Below are 21965 nucleotides of genomic sequence, written 5' to 3'. Positions count from 1 at the left end.
CTAATCTTAATCTAAATCAAGTATCTGCAAATTTGGCTCTTTCCTTGAGCGGTCATAAATCCAAGTGGAATGTGTACAGTATCTGGCCACTGATGTTCATGCCACAATTACACCATTCTAAACATTGGTTAAAATGATATAAGAATCAAGAAAAAATGAGACAATGAATATGTAAAACATTTATCAAAATAAAGGTTTGCTTTATACCATGCTGCAAATTAAAAATCATATTCATGCTATGAAAAAAATGGAAAGTGCAAACGGAATAGTTATATCTTAACCAAACTAGCAGTCATGCAGGTTACTGTACATATAACATAAAATGGATTTACTGTAAATGAGATGTCTAACATAATACCAAAACAGATATTGTGTGTAGCCTGTATATACTGTATTAGTGAAGTGTATTACGATATGGCATGTTTGTCAAAATTAAAAGAAAGAAAAGCAATATATAACACACCAGCTACTAGCAATAATCATACTTTTTTTTCCAAATTAAAAAAAGAGATGTATCAGTTATTTAAAGGAAAGTCAAATCCACTTGATTCTGCAGAGTTATCTGATACATACTGTAGAGTAAACACAACTTTATAAAATCATTTCACAAATGCTTTAACCCTTAATGGTACTATGTAAAGCAACCCCTAAGCCCATTTTAACAAAACAAATTCATATTCTGTTACAGGACATCTTTATCCTCCTGGTGATTTTGATCAGCTGTGTGATAAAAAAGACAATGAATTTGTGCAATGATATATACTGTAATTGACTATCTTTTATCTATTTAAATATTCTGGACTTTTTTAATGTTTTAAAGATATCTACTGTATTTACAGTCAAATGCAGTCTTCAAGCCAACTGTATGTTTTCTGATATCATCTATCTCAGTTGATAGATAGCAATAGATTAATAATAAATACAGCACATTAAGTACAGTATATTCATCCAGAGATATGATGTTTGAGAGGGTCCCTAGATCACATGCATGCAAGGAAATGTTTCAAAGACCTAATAGCTGTCTGTTAAACTTTTGATGATCAAAATGCAAACTGAATTTTTATAAGAAATTGTATTTCAGAACAGGATATATGACTTGCTTAGCTCTGTTTTCTCCTGATAAAAAAATATAATAAACTTACTCAGGACAATAACATTAAACTAGAAGTGAACTAACACTGCACTACCATGCATGTCACAGATAAATTCATTATGATAATTACAAATACATATTTTAATTAAAACATTCTGTTTCATCAACCTTGCATGGAGCTCCTTCAGCACTGCAGTAAAGCTACTTCCTTCTTTAACACACACTTGTTCAAGTAAAAAACAGATCTTACATTATAACAACAATAAAATGCTTTGGCTGTTTTAATAAAAAACACACAAAGAGGCTTTCACTATTTCAAAATTGAACCTGTTATATTTAACCTTTGTGCATTCTGGAAGCTTGCTGTGAAGTTGCTATGGATACCAAGAACTTCATTAAAACAGTAACAATTCTGTTTAATACTAGTGCAGAGAAAGCATCTGAACATTCAATGTCAGAAACTTTATATATATATTAAAATTGTACAGTATACAACAACCCTGTACAGAATTATTGTGAAAAGGGTAGCCTCATATTCAGACCTTGGATGTCAAACATGCTCAAATCCATCCAATAATTTAAACCTCCCATCTGCCACCTAGAAGTATCAGACACATACTGTAGATGCCCTATTGTCAGTTTTCCAAAAGGATATTCAATTCAAAACTGAAAACATGGTACCTGGCACAGGCCTGATTGAAAATCCTGGGGAGTAAACTGCTTTCCTCAGGTGAGATTAGTTGAATCAACAACCAAAATTATCACATCATCCACTGGGAAATCATCAACTGCTGTGTTTGAAGTCATCAGCATGAAATAAACAGCCTTGAGAATGTTTCATCAGCCTTTAAATGCAAAAGCGTTCTCAAAAGACAAGTTTAAACACTGCCAAATGTTGCAGAAAATGAACCATGCATTCACAAAAACTCAGCTTTGATAGATTGACAAAGGGTCATATCTTTCCTTCCCCATTCATTTTACATTAATTTATTCAATTGAGAATAAAATGAATATATGTACTGTACTGTATATAATTCAGTTGTTTTGGAATCTGTCCCAACAATTAGTTTTGAAGACTTTGTACCGAATGGCGCATACTGTAAAAGACATACAGTAATTTAGAACTGATATAATTCAATTCAAACTGTATAATGTGTTAAGCCTACAATGTTGGCAATTCTCATTATTTTCATATTCTGAATTTTTGCACCTGAATGACACACACAATATACAGTATACAAAAACAAAATACATGCATGTAATCTACCTTGCAATAAAATGACTGTATTTGATCAGATTTGACATCCTATAATAAAGATATATAGTAATATATTCAGTTTGTGGTACAAGTATCCCCAACATTTAATAGAGAGAGTACATAACTACTCAGTTATAAAAATGAAGGCAGTGAACATTGCTAAGTATAAATACATCCAAAAAAGATGCAAATTTAACAAAGTCTTCATTCTTTAATATTCACTCGAGCTGACAAAATCACCAGAGGACAGATGGTATTTTGTGACACTGGAATGGCAGTCAAGTTCTATTAAAATGCTTCTCACAGTCTTACTCCTAAGCCATTAATAGCAGCTTCACGTTTATGGCAAACTATTGATATGCATGCATGGATTTAATAAAAATCAATTTGCATCGATAATTACATAGTAAGGAAATTACTGCTCTATTCAGCAGGATGTGCTGTCAAATGCACAAGCCATGAAAATGATTCAAATCTTTTAATAACAGCAATCTTTTTACCTGGAAACACATGCAAATGGGAGGCACAGCTGGGGCACAAAGCATGATGATTTGTGCTCTGCACAGTCAGAACAAATTACAGTTTACAAAAAATCCACAGAAAAAGTTTTATTAAGTAAAAAAAATCAAACTAACTGTGCTTTTCGTTTACTTGGGCACCAAAATGGAAGAGCACTGCACTTTAGTCACAAAAAGAGGACACTCTATATCAGTAATGCACTTAGACACAAAAAAAGTCTTAGAAAAGTACAGTATGCAATATACACTGTATAATAAAGTCTATACTGGATATCCTGTATGTAAAATATAAAAAAATTGCAAGAGTGGGTACATATAAATAGTAATAATCAGTGCTGAACATTCAGTACACTTAGTCTTTTTCTGTAGTGTCATTTTTTCCTTGAAATGGAAATATTATTATTTACTTGAAATGTAGCACTGCAAAACAAGGAGTGAGTATGCTCCCTTAGCATTTACACAAGTATACTTCCATAGCCTTTTCATTAAAGTAGTAACAGACAAAGGAATAGAGAATCATTAATGTAAATGCTTATACAGCACCACCCTGCACTCTGCTAGTCATGTGTACTTGTAACTTTGTTACCTGAGTTTGACTTACTAAAATATGCCAAATATTTATGGGTATACTTTAGTAAACACTATTTAATGGATGCTGTATACAAATAAATGTATACAAATAAATACTGTATTTACTTTTAGAAACAGTTAAAAGTGGGTTTTTGACTCTCTACTGTTCCACTGTCTTCACAGGAGGTGTTACACTCTGCTTCATATGTTATAACCACAACTGTACTGTCTGCAAAATTACCCACAAAACCTGAAAGACAAGCATTAGATCATTTGACTCTCATTTGATGTCAGATGTGTGGAGATTATTAGATTATCAAAATTATTGGTGAGTTACAGTACAAAGATTTTAAAAAAAAGTTAAACTGGGTTTAGTCAACATTAAGAAAGGGTTGTCGTTTTGGATAAACCATCAAGTAACGTAATTGTTCTGACCACACTAAAAGCCATGCCTGGCATCACATCCATTCGGGAGGACTTGGAGTTTAGCTGTCAGACCTTGCAGAAGCTCTTGTTTATCCTAATCCAGTCTAGCATGAGTAAGTAATCTTTGTGCAGGTCAGGTTGGGACAAAGTAAAATCAAAAAGTCATATTAAGTTTCAGAGGTGAACTGAACATATTAAAGATAACAAAATCATTTCAGTACAGGATTGTTTTCACAATTTGAGCAAACATAATACTGCATTATTTCTTCCTGAAACTTTTGTTTTAAATGTCATTCACTGGCTTCATTCTTTTAAGATGAGAGGTACAGTATGGCATTTTGGGCAAATTCTAACTTTATTTCTTAGAATTCATTTATTACCCTGCTAAGTCCAAACTGCAGATAATTTGTTCCTCAAAGGCAAGGTACAGTCGTTAATGATTTGTTTCAACCTTAAACAACCTTCTTTAGTATCAGTTTGCCTCTGCTACAAAACCATCAAGTGCATACCTCAACAAATACAGAAGACCACCTCCCACCTCGCTGTAAGCTGTAAATTCAAAACACCACTGCCTTATACACATTTCACTGATAAGCGAAGGTGAGATCAATTAACATTAACAAAGCTAGCTTGGCAGCCTGCAACACTTAAAGTTTGTGCCAATGGGCTGACTTTTTCCCTCACTTCCATTCCCTGTCAGACACTATCACAGGTCTCATTCCTGTGATGCTAACTGGAACAAGCAACCCGACTAACAAATTGACAAAAAAAAACAAGGGCATATTATTCCTCAGGTTTTTCTGTTCACTCTGGGTTTATCTTGTGTGCTTAAATGGCAAGTCATAATGTGTGCCAAACAATTGTCACTTGAATGATGCTTATTTTGTTGTGTGGATATGGCCAAAATTGTAGGTGTTTCAGAAAAAGGTTACACTTACAGTACTGGAAAGACTGGGAAACATAATAAAAAGGAATGTGTCTTCCTAAACACCTACATAAATAATCATCATAATAATAATACAGTAGGTTGATAAAATGATGTTGGTGCACAGTATGTCTCTTTAAGCTTGTAAAGGACAATAAAGAAGGGAATTTATTAATATTGGTTTAACCCAAGAAGATTAAAGCTTGTTAAGAATGCAGTTCCAAATTAATATTTAAATATGGAGAAGAGCATACAGTATCTATGGCTCTTAATGGACCTGCACTTAACTTGCATAAATTATTGTATGCCACTAAGAAACAATTCTGTGGAACTTTTGTTTTAAAAATATATTCAGAACTTTTGCAAATGTAAAAAAAAAACTTTTTTTTCATTCACCCAATGTTTTGAACCCCAGTTGAACAAATATGATCCACGTTTTATCACAGATTCCTAAACAAACCCTACTGCTCTTTCAGATTGCGTTGTGCATCAGTTTAGAAATAAAACAAAAGTCACATTTCTTATGTTAATTACTCTTTCATGTTTTCTTTTGTTCTTCATGTTTGCTGACTTACCCCCTTGCCATCAATCACGCCTGGCTTGGCATTAAATTTCACTGTCTTCAGGCGTGCTCTTTCTTTCCTCTCCACTCTGCCACGAGCAGGGAAAGAAAAAAAAATAGCCTTCAGCAAATGTAAAGATCCCATCAAAATCAGTCACTGTCACCAATACTTAACAGAAATCAAGGGTACACTCATGGCAAATGCTGTCAATTTTAGCTCTTCAATAAACCAAATAATCAGAAATCAAATACCAGATGACCTTTTCCAAATACAAACAATATATAGTATGTTATACAGTATATCGTATACTATATAATGTACATACATATACTGTATGTATATAAATATATAAGTATATAAATACTGCCACTATCTTGTTCTGAACACACCTTACTTTAATGTTTTTTTCAGAACAATTATACAGTATATTGAAGGAAAATTATTTTCTAATATTTGAAATAAGGAATAGTTTTTTTTATTGAAGATATCCAATATCCAATCCAATATTTTAGTTGAAACACTAGATTAATACACTAAAATGCTAAATACATCTAAATATGACCACCATTTTGATCTGAAAAATTTACTTTCTGCATGAAGACTGACCTTCATACAAATCTATGACAACACACATAGATATTTAATATTTCATGTATTTTTCTTTCAACTTAATATCAATATAATTAGAAAATATAAATATCTTGGTTTGAGAATAAATATTTTAATTTCTGTTTCATTATTTCGCAGTCAATCAAATATTTATACCTAAAGAATAGTGGGTTAGACTCTAAAATAGCTTGGATTCCAGTAGTTAAATGTAGTAATCATATGTTTTGCCAAAATAAATACATACACAAAAAATCCACAGTAGTGAATTTGGGGAACTATTTTCAGAAAGGAATTAATAGGTTAGGTTTTTGTTATATATCCAACTGATTAATTATGTTTTTGTAAAATAGCCCTACTTCATTTTTTAAATTAATTTTATATTTAACACACAGTTTAAAATGAATAAAAGACTAAACAGTATACAACTTAAATTCTATAATTGGAAAATGATTGTCTCAGGGGGCTCAGCATTGACCAGGATTTAAAACCAGGCATTTTCTGGCGACAACCCACACACCACATTAAGCATTCACTGCACCACCTGGTGGTCTTACGAAATAGTGCCGTCTGACGGAATATTTTTTTAAAAGTGCTGTGTGCTGAGGTGTGTCACCACGAATTGCCGCATTACGCGGCGTGCATCCTGAATGACTGGATCGGTACTGTATCATTAATGGAGTCTTTGTAACACCAACAACCTGATGTTTATCGTATTGCCCCCAAGAGACCTTGCTGAATGAGTTAAGCAGTGCAAACAGCTTGGCTGTTTGTCTGAAAAGCTTAAGAAACAAATCTGTGCATGGCACCGTTGCTAGCTTACCTCCTCTTGCTTGGAATGACCCCCATTTCTTCGCTGTCCCCCTCCGGTGTGACCCTCCTTGCTTGCCACCACTCATCATCTGAAGCGTTGATAACATGGAGGATGTCGCCATATTTAAAGCTGAGACCTTGACTGGGTAACCCACTGTCCTTTGTTTTCTCATAGTCAAACAGAGCTCTGCAACACATTAATGCATACATTACTCTTACAAGTTTAATACCATAAACACCTTCCTTCATACTCCACTATTATTACATTCTTTTTCTGATTCATCTTAAAGAGTTTTTTCTAGTTTTTGTGTTCAGTAGTTACCAACAACAAAAACAGTGTGATTTCTGTTCATTATTCTCATTCAATACTTCTATTTTCTTACTTTTTAATTGAATGAAATGGCATTGCAGCACATGTGTACAGCTACATAGATCATTTGTGAAAATATAGTGAAAGCCTTATCTGTTTTTGCTAGACGATTACTAGGCATTGAAATTGTTAAATTTAAACTTAACTGAATGATGGAATGATAAAGATGTCAATAGGAGTAGTTTACAAAAATCATACAAATGCAATCTTACATGTCACGTTCTTTCTATTATAGTTGAAATGTTGTATGAGTTAAAAATAAGAGTTTGCTAGTATTTTCATACTGTATGGTGTCTGGGAAAGTGTCTGGCTTAAGCCCACACATACTGTAAGCACAGTATATGTTCTCAAGCTTGCCTTCACATTTGAATTCGGTGTGTGTGTGTAATAATAACTCTCCTAAAACCTACATTATCTGAGCTTTAAAGTATAAGATGAACATAAGATTTACTGAAAAAACATCTTTGTATAATTCCATCCCATTTTTTATAAAACACATGAGTCAAAACGTTTTGAAAGCTATTGATTTCAAATTAAGCAGGACTTTCTTTTTGACAGGTGAGGACATTAGGCTCTAATTGGGAAATTTACATGGCAGTCCATAGCCTTTTCCCCAGCCTCATGAAGGCCTAGAAAGTTTTGGTTTTGGAGACTGACTTTTAATGAATTCATTCTCCTTTTCAATGTTTGCATCTCAGTAACTGTCATGAAATGAAACAAAAAAAAAAGACCAGTGGAGTTTCTGTCTTGGGAAATAAAAGACAAAGAAAATATGACAAGCCACATGGAAGGAATTCTTTCAGTTTTGCAGACTATTTGCTGATTAAAAAGCTACAGCATTTGCTGCATAGTAAACTTGCATTAGAACTGACTTGACCCCATTAACCTGTCATCAGTTTATGAAATGTCTACTAGGTTAGCTACAAAGATGTGCTGAGCAAAGAGCAATCGCTCTTGTCACCACGACAGCCTCTAAGTGTTTCAATCAAAATATGTACTGCTGGCAAAAATTGCCAACACAGTGAAGCTGCAGGTTGATTTATTGCAGTATGTGTCTACCAAGGGAAAAACAACACTGTCGAAAACAGTACCTTGACATTCCCTTTGAGAGTTTTAATGGTCCTCAGCTAGAGGTATTTTTTATAATCTGTTGTGAGCACTGAGACAGCTCAGATTGAAGGACCTTGGCTTGTGGCACATTCCGTGTTGCTCGGAGTAAAAGTACTTCACATTATGGAAAGAAATTGATTTGTTAAAGTCTCAGATTGAAACTGCATGATAAGGGACATTTGTCTTAAAGGTAGTTCCTTATGTTAGATGAAGGCAGCAAACCTCCTTTATAAGCTGACTGGTATAACTGTCAGAAAAGTTGCAATGCAAAAGATAACAGGACACATATTCCAAATCTTTCTTCTCTTTCCACGTAGAAGAAAGAGAGGTCCCGCATCTCCTACTGACCGCAAAAGTTCATCAGATGCTCAAAGAGAAATAGGGTTTTTACAAGATATTCCAAAAGCAGCCACCAAACACAGGACGTCACACATTGTCACAGTCTCCCCCTTGAAGAGCTCAGAGGTGTAGATAGAATATAACAATAACGATGGCACAGCCACAATTGCAAAGACGGGCAATGGTGTTTATTATGAGGAACTGTGTTCCCAAAGTCCACACCCAAAAAACAAAGTGAAAACCACAAACTAACCAGGAAAAAAGAAAACAACACAAAGCTATAGTACAATAATATATACATTAATTGCTATAAAGAAATAATTGTTGTAGGCAGCTACTATTCTACCCCACAAGCCACTTTCTCCAATATTCCCCCTCCTATCTTGAAGAGCTCCTTTTCTAGGTTAAACTCCTCCCCCTAGAATATTCCACTATAAAGCAAAACATAATTTAACAAAATAATAATCAGAATTCTGATTTACACAATTCCCCATTAAGTACACAACTAAACAATAAACATATTATTGCCAAAAATAAAATATCATACTCCTTTTATGTACATAACTATTGTTGAAGAAAATACTATCCCCTCTTAATGGTATCTTCTTACAAATCAATTCACGCATGCGCAACCCTGAAACAGGCACTATTAAGCCAGCCCCTGTTGCCATGCCAAAGTTTGGGTCCTACAGGTTTGTGGGAGAAACCATTTTGCCGGTAAGAAATCCAAACAGCTTATTTCTTTGAAACACGTGAGTTGATCACCAATTTGGTTCATTTCACTTCTAAAATAAAGGAAAATAGGAGTTTGTTTTGATTTTATGTTTGATTTTGATAATACGGGAACAACCTTACTTTACTCTATGTGAGTAAAGTCACAGAGCAAGCAAAGCTATCCCCGTAATTCCAGACTAGTTTGTTTACGTTGGAAACCAGCGTTATCGCCTTTGTTTAGATAGTGAAATGTTTACGTATGTGTGTGTATGTGATCATGTGGATACCTCAAGAGTACCAAGTGATCTAGAAACGGAGTCTCCTGTCACACACATACACAACTTTTCTGTACTATAATAATAATAATAATTGCTTACACTTATATAGCGCTTTTTCTGGACACTCCACTCAAAGCGCTTTACAGGTAATGGGGACTCCCCTCCACCACCACCACCAATGTGCAGCATCCACATGGATGATGCGACGGCAGCCATAGTGCGCCAGAACGCTCACCACACATCAGCTATCAGTGGGGAGGAGAGCAGAGTAATTTAGCCAATTCAATACTAGTTATGTTTGCTTTTACTTTTTTAAAACAACGTTACTGATTTGTTCAAAAGCATAATATCTGGTTAGCTTTTATAGTGAACAGTTTATCAGTATTACGTCTTTACTTAAAAGATAAGTTTTACCGGAAGTGACCATAATAAATAATAATAAATCATTATAAATAATCATAAGAAATATAATTACATGTAGTTATTCTTGAACAAATGCTACACATACTGTACATTTAATGCTGTTTATCTTTTTGTACTAAAAATAATCTAGTATTCTTAACAGGGCCTGCAATCTTTTTCTTAATCATTACTATGTATTACGCCACGTCCCTGGAGGACTCGTCATTCCACCTCACATTCCAGCACGGTTTCCAATTATCCAATTTACCTCAGCCTATTTAAGGCTGCTTTACACACTTCTCTCGGCTCAGAATTAGGTTTATCCTGGCTAGAGCCACTCTTTCTATTTGCTTATTTGCTTCCTGACCCTGGTTTGTTCCCTCCACTACGTCTCCTGGTTTCGGTTTTGGCATTATACTTGTTGTATTGGTTTTGACTCTCGGCTTCCTCATGGCTTACGCCTCCACCTCTGGTTTTTGTTCTTTTACCCGGCTTGATTACCTATGGTATACGGACCTCGTATTTCTCGCTCGACTACGCCTCTGGATATTGTTCTGGTGTCTGCATAGGGTCCTTACTACTACTTCGCAACACTATGCTAGTACTGGCATCATTCTTACTGTATGTACAGTACAACAGACAAACATAGCTTGAGTCTCTTTTTACTAAACGATGAACCCATTACTGTGTCTTTTTTTCCCAGTTTTGTCTGTATGTTATATAACTTGAGTTTTATTTTCAGACTCTTTTAGTTAATATGAGAAAATACAGTGTGCAGTAGGTAAAATCTCAGTGTGCAGTTACTTTTGATGGGAAATTTCAAAAGAATGTTATTCCAGGAGTGTAATATTACTACTATAATATAGATTTACAATATATTAAAAAAATACACTTAAGAAATCATTATATAGACAATTCTGGATTTCTTGTAGCAGTTAATGAAAGAAGAAGCAGAAAAAACAAATGTGTAAAATGATAGCTACTGTACCCCTTAATTTTCCTCTACAACACTGAAATGAACTAACAATCAGAAATACCTTATTATACCTTATTATAAGCACAGCATTTTCCACACACCCTTGAAAATGTTACTTCTCCATATGCGCCTTAATGCATTGTTCTAAATTGAAATATCACATTTACAATCTGTGAAGTGTTGATGAACATACTTAGGTTAAAATCATAGACTCAAATTAAAAACAAGATTAAAATCAGATGGTGATCTCTTTGTTTTGATTTTTACTGTATAAGCTATCATACAGAGTTGTGCCTTAAAGTCTCAAGGATAAAAAATGTGGTTATCATTATAACAACTCTGTCATACAGTAGTTTGCAGAAAGATGCTAGGGCAGCAACATCAGGTCCTGCAGTTTCATACAATCTTCACACTTTTAAAATGTGTCATATTACAATGTGACACAGAGTTCCACATTCAAGTGTTGAAAAGAGAAGTCACAAATTATCTCTCAGAACCTTCCATTTCTTCGTATCCAACGTAACAAATCAAGAGGATGTGTTGTATTTCTTCTACCCATGAGGAAGAGGTCATTTTCAATAACATTGCAAACTCAATATTAGAGATTCAATCCAACATGTTATTCACACTCCCTTTGTGGAACTGTATTAAGTTATAGAGACAGGAGTATTGTATACTGTACATATCTCAACAATAAGTAAAATTAGATCTGTAAAAATGATACAGGAAATCAATATTTTAATATTTTGATAAAGGCTAGTTTAATTTCAGAAGATATCATAAAAAAAACTAAATTCTCTGCAATAGTTCCATGCTGTTTTATTTGCAGAGTCTGTGACGAGTCCTTGTCACAGAAATTCCAAACTTTTAATTTGACCTTGATGGACGGATGGATGACTTCATGGACTTCTTTTATTCATGCTATTTTTTTATATTGCTTAAGTCTAAAACCTAAAAATACGTTTTGCACAGTTAGTAATGTTTGATTTTCTTATTTTCCTTTTTTCTGAAGATTAAAAGATTTAATCACTTTGTGATGCTAGCAGACTAACATCACACAGTGCTTTTATTAGTATTAGTTTGTGAAACCTATGACAGATCTACAACTGTGCTCTCCGTGGTGGGTGGAATAAGCAATGTTTCTAAATAGTCCTAGCACAAGGTGACTTTATTTGAAATATCATATAGTATGTGGTGTGACTGCAGAACACAAATAATTTTTAAAAAGATATGATTTAATTAGTGACAGTAACATTCCAAGTATGAAAATTACTTTGTTAGCCAAAATGGGTACCCAAGGAGCTGTACTGTATTTATAGCCAACCTCAGTTAATTATTGATAAAAATGTATAAAGTTTAACATTTATTTAATAAAAGATCTTGCACTCAGGAGGCTATTGTCATCATATTTGGAAAGCTGTTCCCTTTTTCTCCTTAATTTTTAATTTATTTGGAAGGTTTCTTCCATTCCCTGACCTACAGTACGCAGCTAAAATTGATGTTTTTTTTCATGAGCTGCACAGAACAATGATTCTGTCCTTGAAAATGACATTTCAGGACACCAGGAGTTTGCTTAAATCTACTGACTCCCCCCCCACACACAGAAAGTTCCCCTTTGCCTCAGCCATACATATAACCTTTAGTCCATTTTTTCCAGAATGCACTCTTTTCAAAAAATACATTTGGTTAATCTACTGTACATCTAAAGTCTACTTTAATACAGGGTTAATTAAAAAATCATTAGTGAAGGAATTGAGCAACATAAGTATTATTCAAAAGAATATATATTGTGCTTTTTTAAAGGTTTTTAAAGATTATTTTGTTCAAAAAAGTATTTCTGGAGAATGTATTCTTCTAAAGTGAATTGTGATTGGACTGCAGAAAGTTCCAAAGTGGAACAAACAGATGATTTACACCAATGTAAAAATAAATACATCCTAGTTCACCTTTTTCCATCAGTGCTTATTAAGTCTCTCAAGATAATGCAAAATTTGAGTAAAGGAAAAAAATACAGCCAATAGATGGACCAAATTCTGCTTTTCCTTTTCCATTCCTTTTCATTGAAGCCAGAGATACAGAAAATAACTTGTGCAGAAGGAAGGTAGTTCGGTGATTTGACAGCAGCTAAGCAGAAAAAGAGCTCATCTTTTTTTCAGCCATTCAGCATTTTCTTGTCCTGCTACAGCTTTACAGGGAAGACTGCAATGGCAGGTGCTTGTATTTTTAAGGGTGAGCAGCTGGCTTTAATATTCTTCATGCCCACGCTTTTTGAAAACTGTTGTTAGTATTTATAGTCCAGGCTACAAGTGGTGGGTCGGAAGCTAAAAGCACCAGATTTTCCATGTGTAGAGTTTATACAGCTTGTCACCCTTAGATATGGGCATAATTGATTTTTTATATATCTGCCATTTTGAAGATGGCCGTCAAGCATTCTCAACATTCAGAATCGTATTGATATTGCATGTAAATTGCATACTTCTAATCTGTTAAGTTCTCAACCTAAAAATAATGTTAAAGAGGTCTGATTTGTTATTAATTTAAATATTCCTTCCAAGATTATTTTTTTTATCAAACACACTCAATACAAATTAATATTTCTTAGTAATGTAAAGAACTTTCTAGACTTATTAAGCACTACAGCAAATAACCAAATTTTAGATTTATTTACAAAATACCTCACAAAATACTTCATGTATTTGTAGGTAAAGGTACAGTATGTTATTATGTGTATAATTAATACAATACTGTATGTGTATTCTTAAACAAATAATTTTGTTTGACTGTGATATGAAATTTATTAGCCTAACAGCAGTAAAAGCCTGAATTTGGAGAATGTGTGGCAAAGTCTTGGGAAATGCTAGTCACTTTGAAATGTTTGATAACAACATTTTTTAATAAGAGAAGGTCATTTGTCCCATCTAGATCTTTTGGTTGCCAAGCAGGTTACTGATTGAGGCCCTCATCCAACTAATTCTTGAAAGAACACAGGTTTTTGGCTTGAACTTCATGGCTGGGTACATTGTTCTAGACCTCCCACAAATATTTCAATTCTGTCCATATCTAATATTAATCAATAGATTTAATTTATTTGGTAATTAAATAATTTGGTAATTATTTGGCATTATAACTCTTAAAACCTGATCCACATAAACGACCGACATTAAATACTAAATGGGGAAACAATAACAAAGTCACCACTTTTTCACAGTGACATTAAACAATTATGTTTTTGAAAAGCAGGCATGTTGCCAGGGCCCATGTTCTGTGACAAGTGTTTTGGCCATGACACTGTACACTACTTGCTGTCATCAAATTAACTCTAAAGGGCTATAAATACCTCTCCAAGCAACATATAAATCAGCCAGTGCTTCCACACAAATAAACCCCATTATAAAGATTATAAGTTAAAAACTGCTAAGGGAATTGCTAGAATCAATATAAGGGAATTTATTTTTCTAATTTACTGTTCGGTTTCCTGTCCCTGTAACTAACTAGAACTATGAACAAAAAATTCATTTCCAATCACTTTCAGAAACTAAAAACTACTTATGTATTCCTCATGACATTTCTTATGTATTATGCATTAATTTCCTCTGAACTACTACTGTACAGCACAGAAACAAATTAGAGCAAACAATCTCTAAATACAGTGGCATAAACCGCATTCCTTTTTATGATTAGTGTTTAAAGAAATGGTATATTTGCATCCATTAACCTGCCTGACTCCTGATGTCAATTTCTACATTCGTCTGGAGTTTTCACACAGTCACCATGGAAACATACATTTCTGGAAAGGTTTCCATGATACAGGGAAAAAAAAAGAACTGTGAACATGAATATACCACAGAGACCTTCATAATTAACAAAGTTAGCATATTCACAATAATGCACATGATGCCTTTAATATGGAGGTGTTGAAATTTAAGGAGAGAGGTGACAAAAGAAAAACACATCATTCCCTAAGCCACTGATAAAATGAGACACAACATCTAGAGAAGACAGATCTGCTCAGAAAATACACCCACACAGGGATGAAAAGGCTTAAATGAGGCATATGGATGATTAATTATTAAGCCTTATTTCAAAAACAGTCCTGAGCATGTTATTTTGGTTTACGTATTATCTTGAAAATACATTAAAAAATCAACAGGCCATCATGTGTGACAGAAACATACTGCATGAATGATATTTCAAAGACTTGACGTTTTCAAGGAAGTGTGAGATACTTCACACTGTTTAACAAATCTGATCTTCAAAATCTTATTATGACTACTTTCTTTAAATAAATAACATTTTTCTACTCCTAGTAAACTTAAATATTAAGCACTCATACATTGTTTTTACTTGTTAGTTGTATTTGTAAGCTACACACTCTTGTAATATGAAATGTACTGACAATCTTAAAGGACTACTTCACTTAATTACCACACACTATGTAGGACTTTATATAATATCTGAGTGGTTAGAAATATTTTTTCAGATAAAGGAGAAAAGACAGTTTATACAGAACAGGCAAAAGATAAGAACCCTGTATATCTATAAAAAAAGCACAGAAAATATATGGTTTTATAATATATGTAAGATCGTATATTTCTGATCTTGGCACGTAAGAGAAAAATACTGTAAATCACTGCTTCAAAAAAAGCCAGAGGAATCAAAAACGTACAAATAAAAAAACTAAGCACGTGTTCATTTATTCAGGAATGAATTCATTCAGTCTGTTGGTACAGTATCTATGTGGCTTGAGTAGAAATGTTTTAATTGGTGTTCACTGCATTGGGTCAGAAGGTGCAATTTTGCATAACAGCTGTAATGTTTAACTATGATTTTTCACCAACATTTCAATATAGATGTGTGACTGTCTGTGTGGGAGTGTACAAGTGCTTACTGTACATATATGTCCTGTACATGCATTGTACAGTACATGTACTGTATTTATGCATATATTTTTGTGAGATGCCTGGGTTAGATTTGTGGCTTTCTATCTGTTATATTGCAGATGGCAGGACAGAATGGGTTTAAATGTGAATCAAATTACTGTACAACACATCTTAAGTGCCCAAAAGACAGTTCTGACATCAGTTTCTGAGAAGGCAAATTTTTGCAAATATTTTGTTATAATGAAAGGAAGGTATGAATTAAAACACTGTCCACTAATATTAACCTCATTTTAAAGGTCAATGTTGGACTTTTTTCTTTCAAGATAGAGTAAAGTAACACATGGAAAATGCTGCAATAGATTAAATTCAGGTTGTACATTTTCAGCATCCACCAACAAGAGCCCAAACCAATCACAGGAACCACAACTGATAAAGAAAACAGAATCCAGGACAATATTTATTGTGCTCTTAAATATTTTCTGACTATATTTTCAGAAAACAAATCTTACTCATTGCTCAATGAAAAACTGTGAATCAAAATACCTGAAGTGAGCAATACATATGTTACAGATGTATCAAAGCGATTTTTACTACAACAGAATTTCCATTTCAGAGACAGAGGAAGGAAGTGCAGAACAATTTAGGAAGAGGCAACATGAATCCCCTGGAAAATGCCCTGAGAACTGTTGCTTCATTAACGCATTCATTCAATTTCTCTATACAAAAACATTTCTCTGATTTAGCAACTCATCTATAGATGTATTACTACGTTTAAAAATAGAAGTACACTCATCTGATGCTATTGCAATATTCAACACTAGCTTCATTATAGTCATATATAGTATTAAGTCTGAGGTCTGGCTAATCTCTTCTAGCTGAAATTGAGTAAAATCCGATTTCTGAGCAAAGAAGTGGAGTCCATGTGAATCCAGCTAACATCTGACAGTCTGGTGGACTATCCAAATGTGCAAATGAACATTTAATCATCCCTGGACTCCTTCCCTACATCATGTAGGAGCACTAGTGCCATAAACCAAATTGTCACAAAACACTGGTGAATTAAACAGAACCATAAATTGGCTCAGCTACTCTGATTGTTTTTCAGAGCTTTAAATATAGTACTTTAGAGATAAACAGCACCTCCCTTCCCACACAAAAAAAAGACAATTTTACTCTAGTATTTTTATCTAAAAAAATAAAGATATTTTTGTGTCATAATCTGCATGAGGGCATACCGTATCTGATGAGAAATATTTTCTTACTCACTGAAGGACAGACTAGCCTGAGGCCACAGAACAGTTTACAGTGCCAGAAAACATTTCAGACTGAAGGTGGCAGTAGGTTATGTGAATGTAAACCAGAAATCGCCTGGGTAAGGAAAGCCAGAGGTGAATGCTGGATGATCACCACAACTCCCTGGGAATTAATGCCACAAGATGATGAAAGAGGTATTTCAGATGACCTAATGTTTCATGCACTATGGTTAATTTGTTTTTCTGCTGCAACATCAAACATTCTTCCGTTCAGTTCATAAGTACTTTTAAGTTCAATAGAATCAGACGTTACTTTCTTTGGTACATAAACTTGCCAACTCATGCATACAGTACAGTATATGCTGAGGTCCCCTGCCCTAAGTAATTTTTATTCTGCTTTCATGGAATAAGGTTTGCTTACAAAAGCAAAATAAGAAAAATAGAAGTCCCATTATTATGTTATTTCCATTTCAGTAGACATACAGTATACCACGGACTCTGAAGTTTATGATAACCTGTATAGCAATTTTACAGCATAACAGCAACTGAAAACATGAAGAAAAATCTAGCCAGTGATATAGTATGCCATGATCCTCACACATGGATTAAGACAGGGAAATTGCCAGCTTCCATCAAACACTTGCATAGACCTGTACCTCAAGGCACACATCACTTTGCATAAGGATAACAAGTACTGTACTGCAAATGTGGATGTGGATTTGCAGAGACTCTTATAAAACCTTTCTGCTGATTGTTTTAGGAGTGAAAGTGTGTGACTGGACTCCTCATTAGGACCGTGTTACGCATCTCTGACAAACACTGGCCTCCAGGCAATATGCCCATCTCATTTGAATGGCACTATGACAACCTACCTGTAGTTTCAAACTGCTGTATTTGGCAAACGTGCAGTCTGCTACAAAATAATAGAACTCTAGTTATATTGTATTATCCCAATCATGAAAAGATGTAATTACAAATGTGGTACATTATAATAGGTTGTGAAGATTTCTCATCTATTGACTGAGCAGCTGCTCCAGAATTGGGTCCTGTTTTCCCCAGATATGGTATTTAAAGGTTAATCATGACAGTAACACTTTCCTTATCAGTGCTGACTGCTAGGCATTTAGGAAAAAATAAAATCAACAGGAAAATTAATAGTAATGCTGCAAGCACTCACAATTCACAATTTAAAGAAACATATTCATACACATGCGTATACGGTATGTGTATGTTTATGAATGCATACTGTACATCTAGATGTTACAGAGAGACAAAGGAATTGATATGTATGCCACTAATCTCCACTTCAGTTCATTTCTAAGTCTGCTGACACAAAAAATAATTGCATTAAGCAGACAATCTTCAGTGAAATTTGGATTTAGAATAAGCTTTTGACAGATTACATCGCCAAAAGTATAACACAGAATTTGTAGAATTAGTTCCACAATTTTAGTACATGCCATCAGATTTTAATATTATATCAAAAACATTGCTTAGTCACTCCTTCAAATTTTTAATTCTAGTAACACTTCAATGAAACATGTCAAAAGATATTCATGCTTCTGCATAGCATAGTAACAAGTGGATTTCACTATTTAAATTTAAATATTGATTTGCACTAACAGCACCCACTGCATTTTAACAGGAGGATGAAGGAAATTCCATCTGGATAAAATAGCAATAGTTTATTTTATATTTAGCTACTGTACAGTACTGTATGTGGAGAAATAACGACAGATTTCAAATTGGGTGAAATGGGAAAAATACCATATACCTCTATTTTTAAATCTTTAAGAACACTCGTGATCATGTTTATTGATATTGATTTATACTTTTTATTTACAGATACAGATACAAATAACATTTTATGACAGAAAACTGCATTATATAGCAAATAAAGAAGAAGATTTAAATATATAATCTTTTTATGCTCTACATAAATATTTTTAATGGGTTCATAAATATTTTAAATAATTCATACTCGTGCTGAGGGTTAATTGTATTGTTTATAAAAATTGATTATTTACTTTCCTTTATGAGGATTTGCATTGGATGCGTGAGTACAAAATGTTCCAAAATATTTTTCTTCAATAAAACTGAGTTTGCAGAATATTCTATTTCAAACAGAACAGAAGGTTGTGGGAAGTAGTTTTTATAATGTTGCTATGGTAACTTGGTGATACTGATGCAGAAGAAGCTCTTAAGGTGGTTTTTAAAAAACCCAGAAAGAACACCAAAGGGGCTTTTTAACTTAATATGAGCTTATATAAGATGAAGTCAGGCACTTTCAAATGCATGTTGACTGCATAACGCCACAAGACAACAGCCCGGTACTTAGATGGCACATCTGTGGTCATCCAAAATGCTTTTTTGGTTTTGGATGGCCAAAATGGTGTAGTTGGATAGGCTTTAGTCATTTCTGTTTTCATTGGGTTAGTTTTGTCTCTTGTTTCCTACAGATCTCAGCAGATTGCAGTGCACTTCTAAGACTAACTACAAAGAGCACTTAGCCTAACATCATTCTGCGTGAGCTCAAAAGGATCGTGTTAACAATGCTGATGTTTTATTCAAAAGGCACTGCATCTTTAACTGTTTTGCTCTGTACAGATGGGTCTTGGTGTTAGATTGCCAAATATACAAAGTTCAGAATAGAGAGATGGTGATAATTCCATCCACCCATTTACAAATCATGAAAAAAAAATTGCAATTACTGCCACTAGAAAACAGTTACTATTAAATAAGGAGCCTGTCAGAGTGAGTGCTTACTCAGTCAAACAGCACTCAGTAAGTAGGTAAGATGCATTTGACAATCTATGATTGAAATAATAAATATAAAATAGTTCATTCTGATTATTTTATTAAAATACTAATTACACTACTATGACTTAAGCTACAGTGCCCTCCAAAAGTATTTTGGAGGCTAAGTCAAAACTGTTAATTTTGCTTTAACTCAAGCAACTATTTGTGATCATGACTTTAATAGGAATAATAACTACAATTTAATTTACAATTTATTTAGGGGTATTTCCATGCATGTATATGAGCATATTAGAACAAACAACAAAGTGACCATATATCGGTATATGTAAGTTTAAATTCAGTTTAAAAGTGAAAAGGATTTGGTTGCATATGTCTTTGAGATAACAGTTTGAAGTTATTTCAAAATTGTATGAAGTCTGCAACCACCTGAACTCAAAAAATGTTTTGTGTAATCATTTGAAATGCTTTGCTGGGCCTTTTCTGTAGCCAGTTTGAGTTCTTGCCGCTTTTTGCTTCTTTCTCACTTGATTTTGTTCTTCAGCATGTTAAATGCATGCTCAATTGACTTTGAAACTGGAGACTGATTTGACCAGTTTAAGGTTTGCCACTATTTGTCTCCTGAAGAACTCTTGGGTAGCTTCAGCCATACTGTATGTTTTGGATTGTCATAATACATTGTCATAATACATGTTGATGTTCCTTCCAATAAGAAGAGAAGTGTTTTCTTATACCAAATAAAATGTTAACGTCTTCATTAGTTACATAATCAATGAAGATGCAATAAGTGAGCCAGTTCAAGGGGTTATCATGCATGCATAGACCAAGATATTACCTCCACAATGTTTCACACAAAACTATAGTGCTTAACAGCATCTACAGTTCATTTCTTTCTCAACCCTTCAACCTTTCCATCACTTTAGTAAATATTTATCATGGTCTCATCTGTTTCTGATGTACTGTATATGGACCTTATATACAGTATGTACAGGTCTATAGTCTAGTCTATAGCCGAATAGTAATATACTGCATACAATAGATGACGTTTATTAAGTGTATACAGTACATATACATGGAATATGACGTTACAGAACATGCCTACTTAAGCTCTTTGATATGTGAGCTTATATAAAGAAGGACAAATGTCAGACAACATGTCCTAGTAGAGTTAATTGTTTGATACCAATGGCACAATCTGAAAAACTCGAAAATAAAATGTTTCAGAAAAATGTTTTTGGCATAAGCTTGTTAATCCCACACCTGAGTTTCATACTGTACACTTGTAACTTTCTGTACAAATGTTTGTTACTGCTAGGGAGGTACAAGAATAAATTAACAAATTTTACAGCTGTCATGATGAAACAGTATTTTATAAAACACACAAAAACACCCATTCAAAGTTGACCAACAGTATTGGTGTTTTACCAATTATCTTTAGATAATGAAGAAAGTGAAATGCAGCAACATTTTAACAACAAATAGTACACCAGCTAAACTACATCATAAATTGCATTTTCTACTTTGTAAAGCCTGTTTGGATTTTTTTTTCAATTTGCCATTTCAGGATTTTTGCATGGTACTTGAAAAACACCTACAGTAGCTCATATCTGCCATCACACCTAAAACACAGTATAAGGAATACATAATGCCTGTAGAGAAGTGGGATGTAAGCAATATTCTATGTAGGATCAAAATGCTTACCCTAGCTATTTATTATTATTATCTAAATTTAACCTTTAGTTTCTGCATTCCTTAAAATATTTGACTCCCCTTTGGCCTTAAAATACCGTGTTCAGCTTGTGAATATACACTATTGACCTGGATTGTGACCATTACTTGGGGCTATTATTTTATAGCTTTACCCTCCAATTGCTAGGAAAATTCTTATTTCAGTTCTCATAATGTTGACCTAAGTTTTAAAAGCTTTGAAAGGTTGCAATATCTATTGTAACAACGTAAAACAAGTAAATTGGTTTTCTTATGTGAATATATAGTATACTGTATGTTAAATGTTACATCCTAATTTACAGTACAGGTACTCAATTACAATTGCATAACATTAGTACATTATACATTTTCATCCCTACCAGGTTCACCAATGGATTGTTAGTTAG

The 21965-nt window shown here is 33.8% G+C and overlaps 1 protein-coding gene across 27 annotated transcripts in view; it reads right to left on the bottom strand.

The window, feature by feature from the left end:
- dlg2 (discs, large homolog 2 (Drosophila)) overlaps positions 1–21965 on the bottom strand; it is a 277129-nt gene that overhangs the window by 16126 nt on the left and 239038 nt on the right. For 26 of the 27 annotated variants that reach the window (XR_015940025.1, XR_015940024.1, XM_088639000.1 and 23 more), the window contains 2 exons: positions 6783–6959; positions 5366–5441 (listed from right to left, as the gene is read on the bottom strand). Coding sequence is in view for 25 of the 27 variants with exons in the window: in XM_088639000.1 (XP_088495126.1) it covers positions 5366–5441; positions 6783–6959 (253 nt within the window). In the remaining 2 variants the exon portion in view is untranslated. Of the gene's footprint in view, positions 1–2360; positions 2400–5365; positions 5442–6782; positions 6960–21965 lie in introns of all 27 variants that reach the window. The other variant, XM_088638989.1, reaches the window with a different exon arrangement.

The sequence above is a fragment of the Lepisosteus platostomus genome, chromosome 7, assembly GCF_059453375.1.
Source record: "Lepisosteus platostomus isolate fLepPlt1 chromosome 7, fLepPlt1.hap1, whole genome shotgun sequence".
NCBI lineage: Eukaryota > Metazoa > Chordata > Actinopteri > Semionotiformes > Lepisosteidae > Lepisosteus > Lepisosteus platostomus.
The sequence above is the reverse complement of the archived record's forward strand: the minus strand, read 5'-3'. Positions and strand labels throughout refer to the sequence as shown.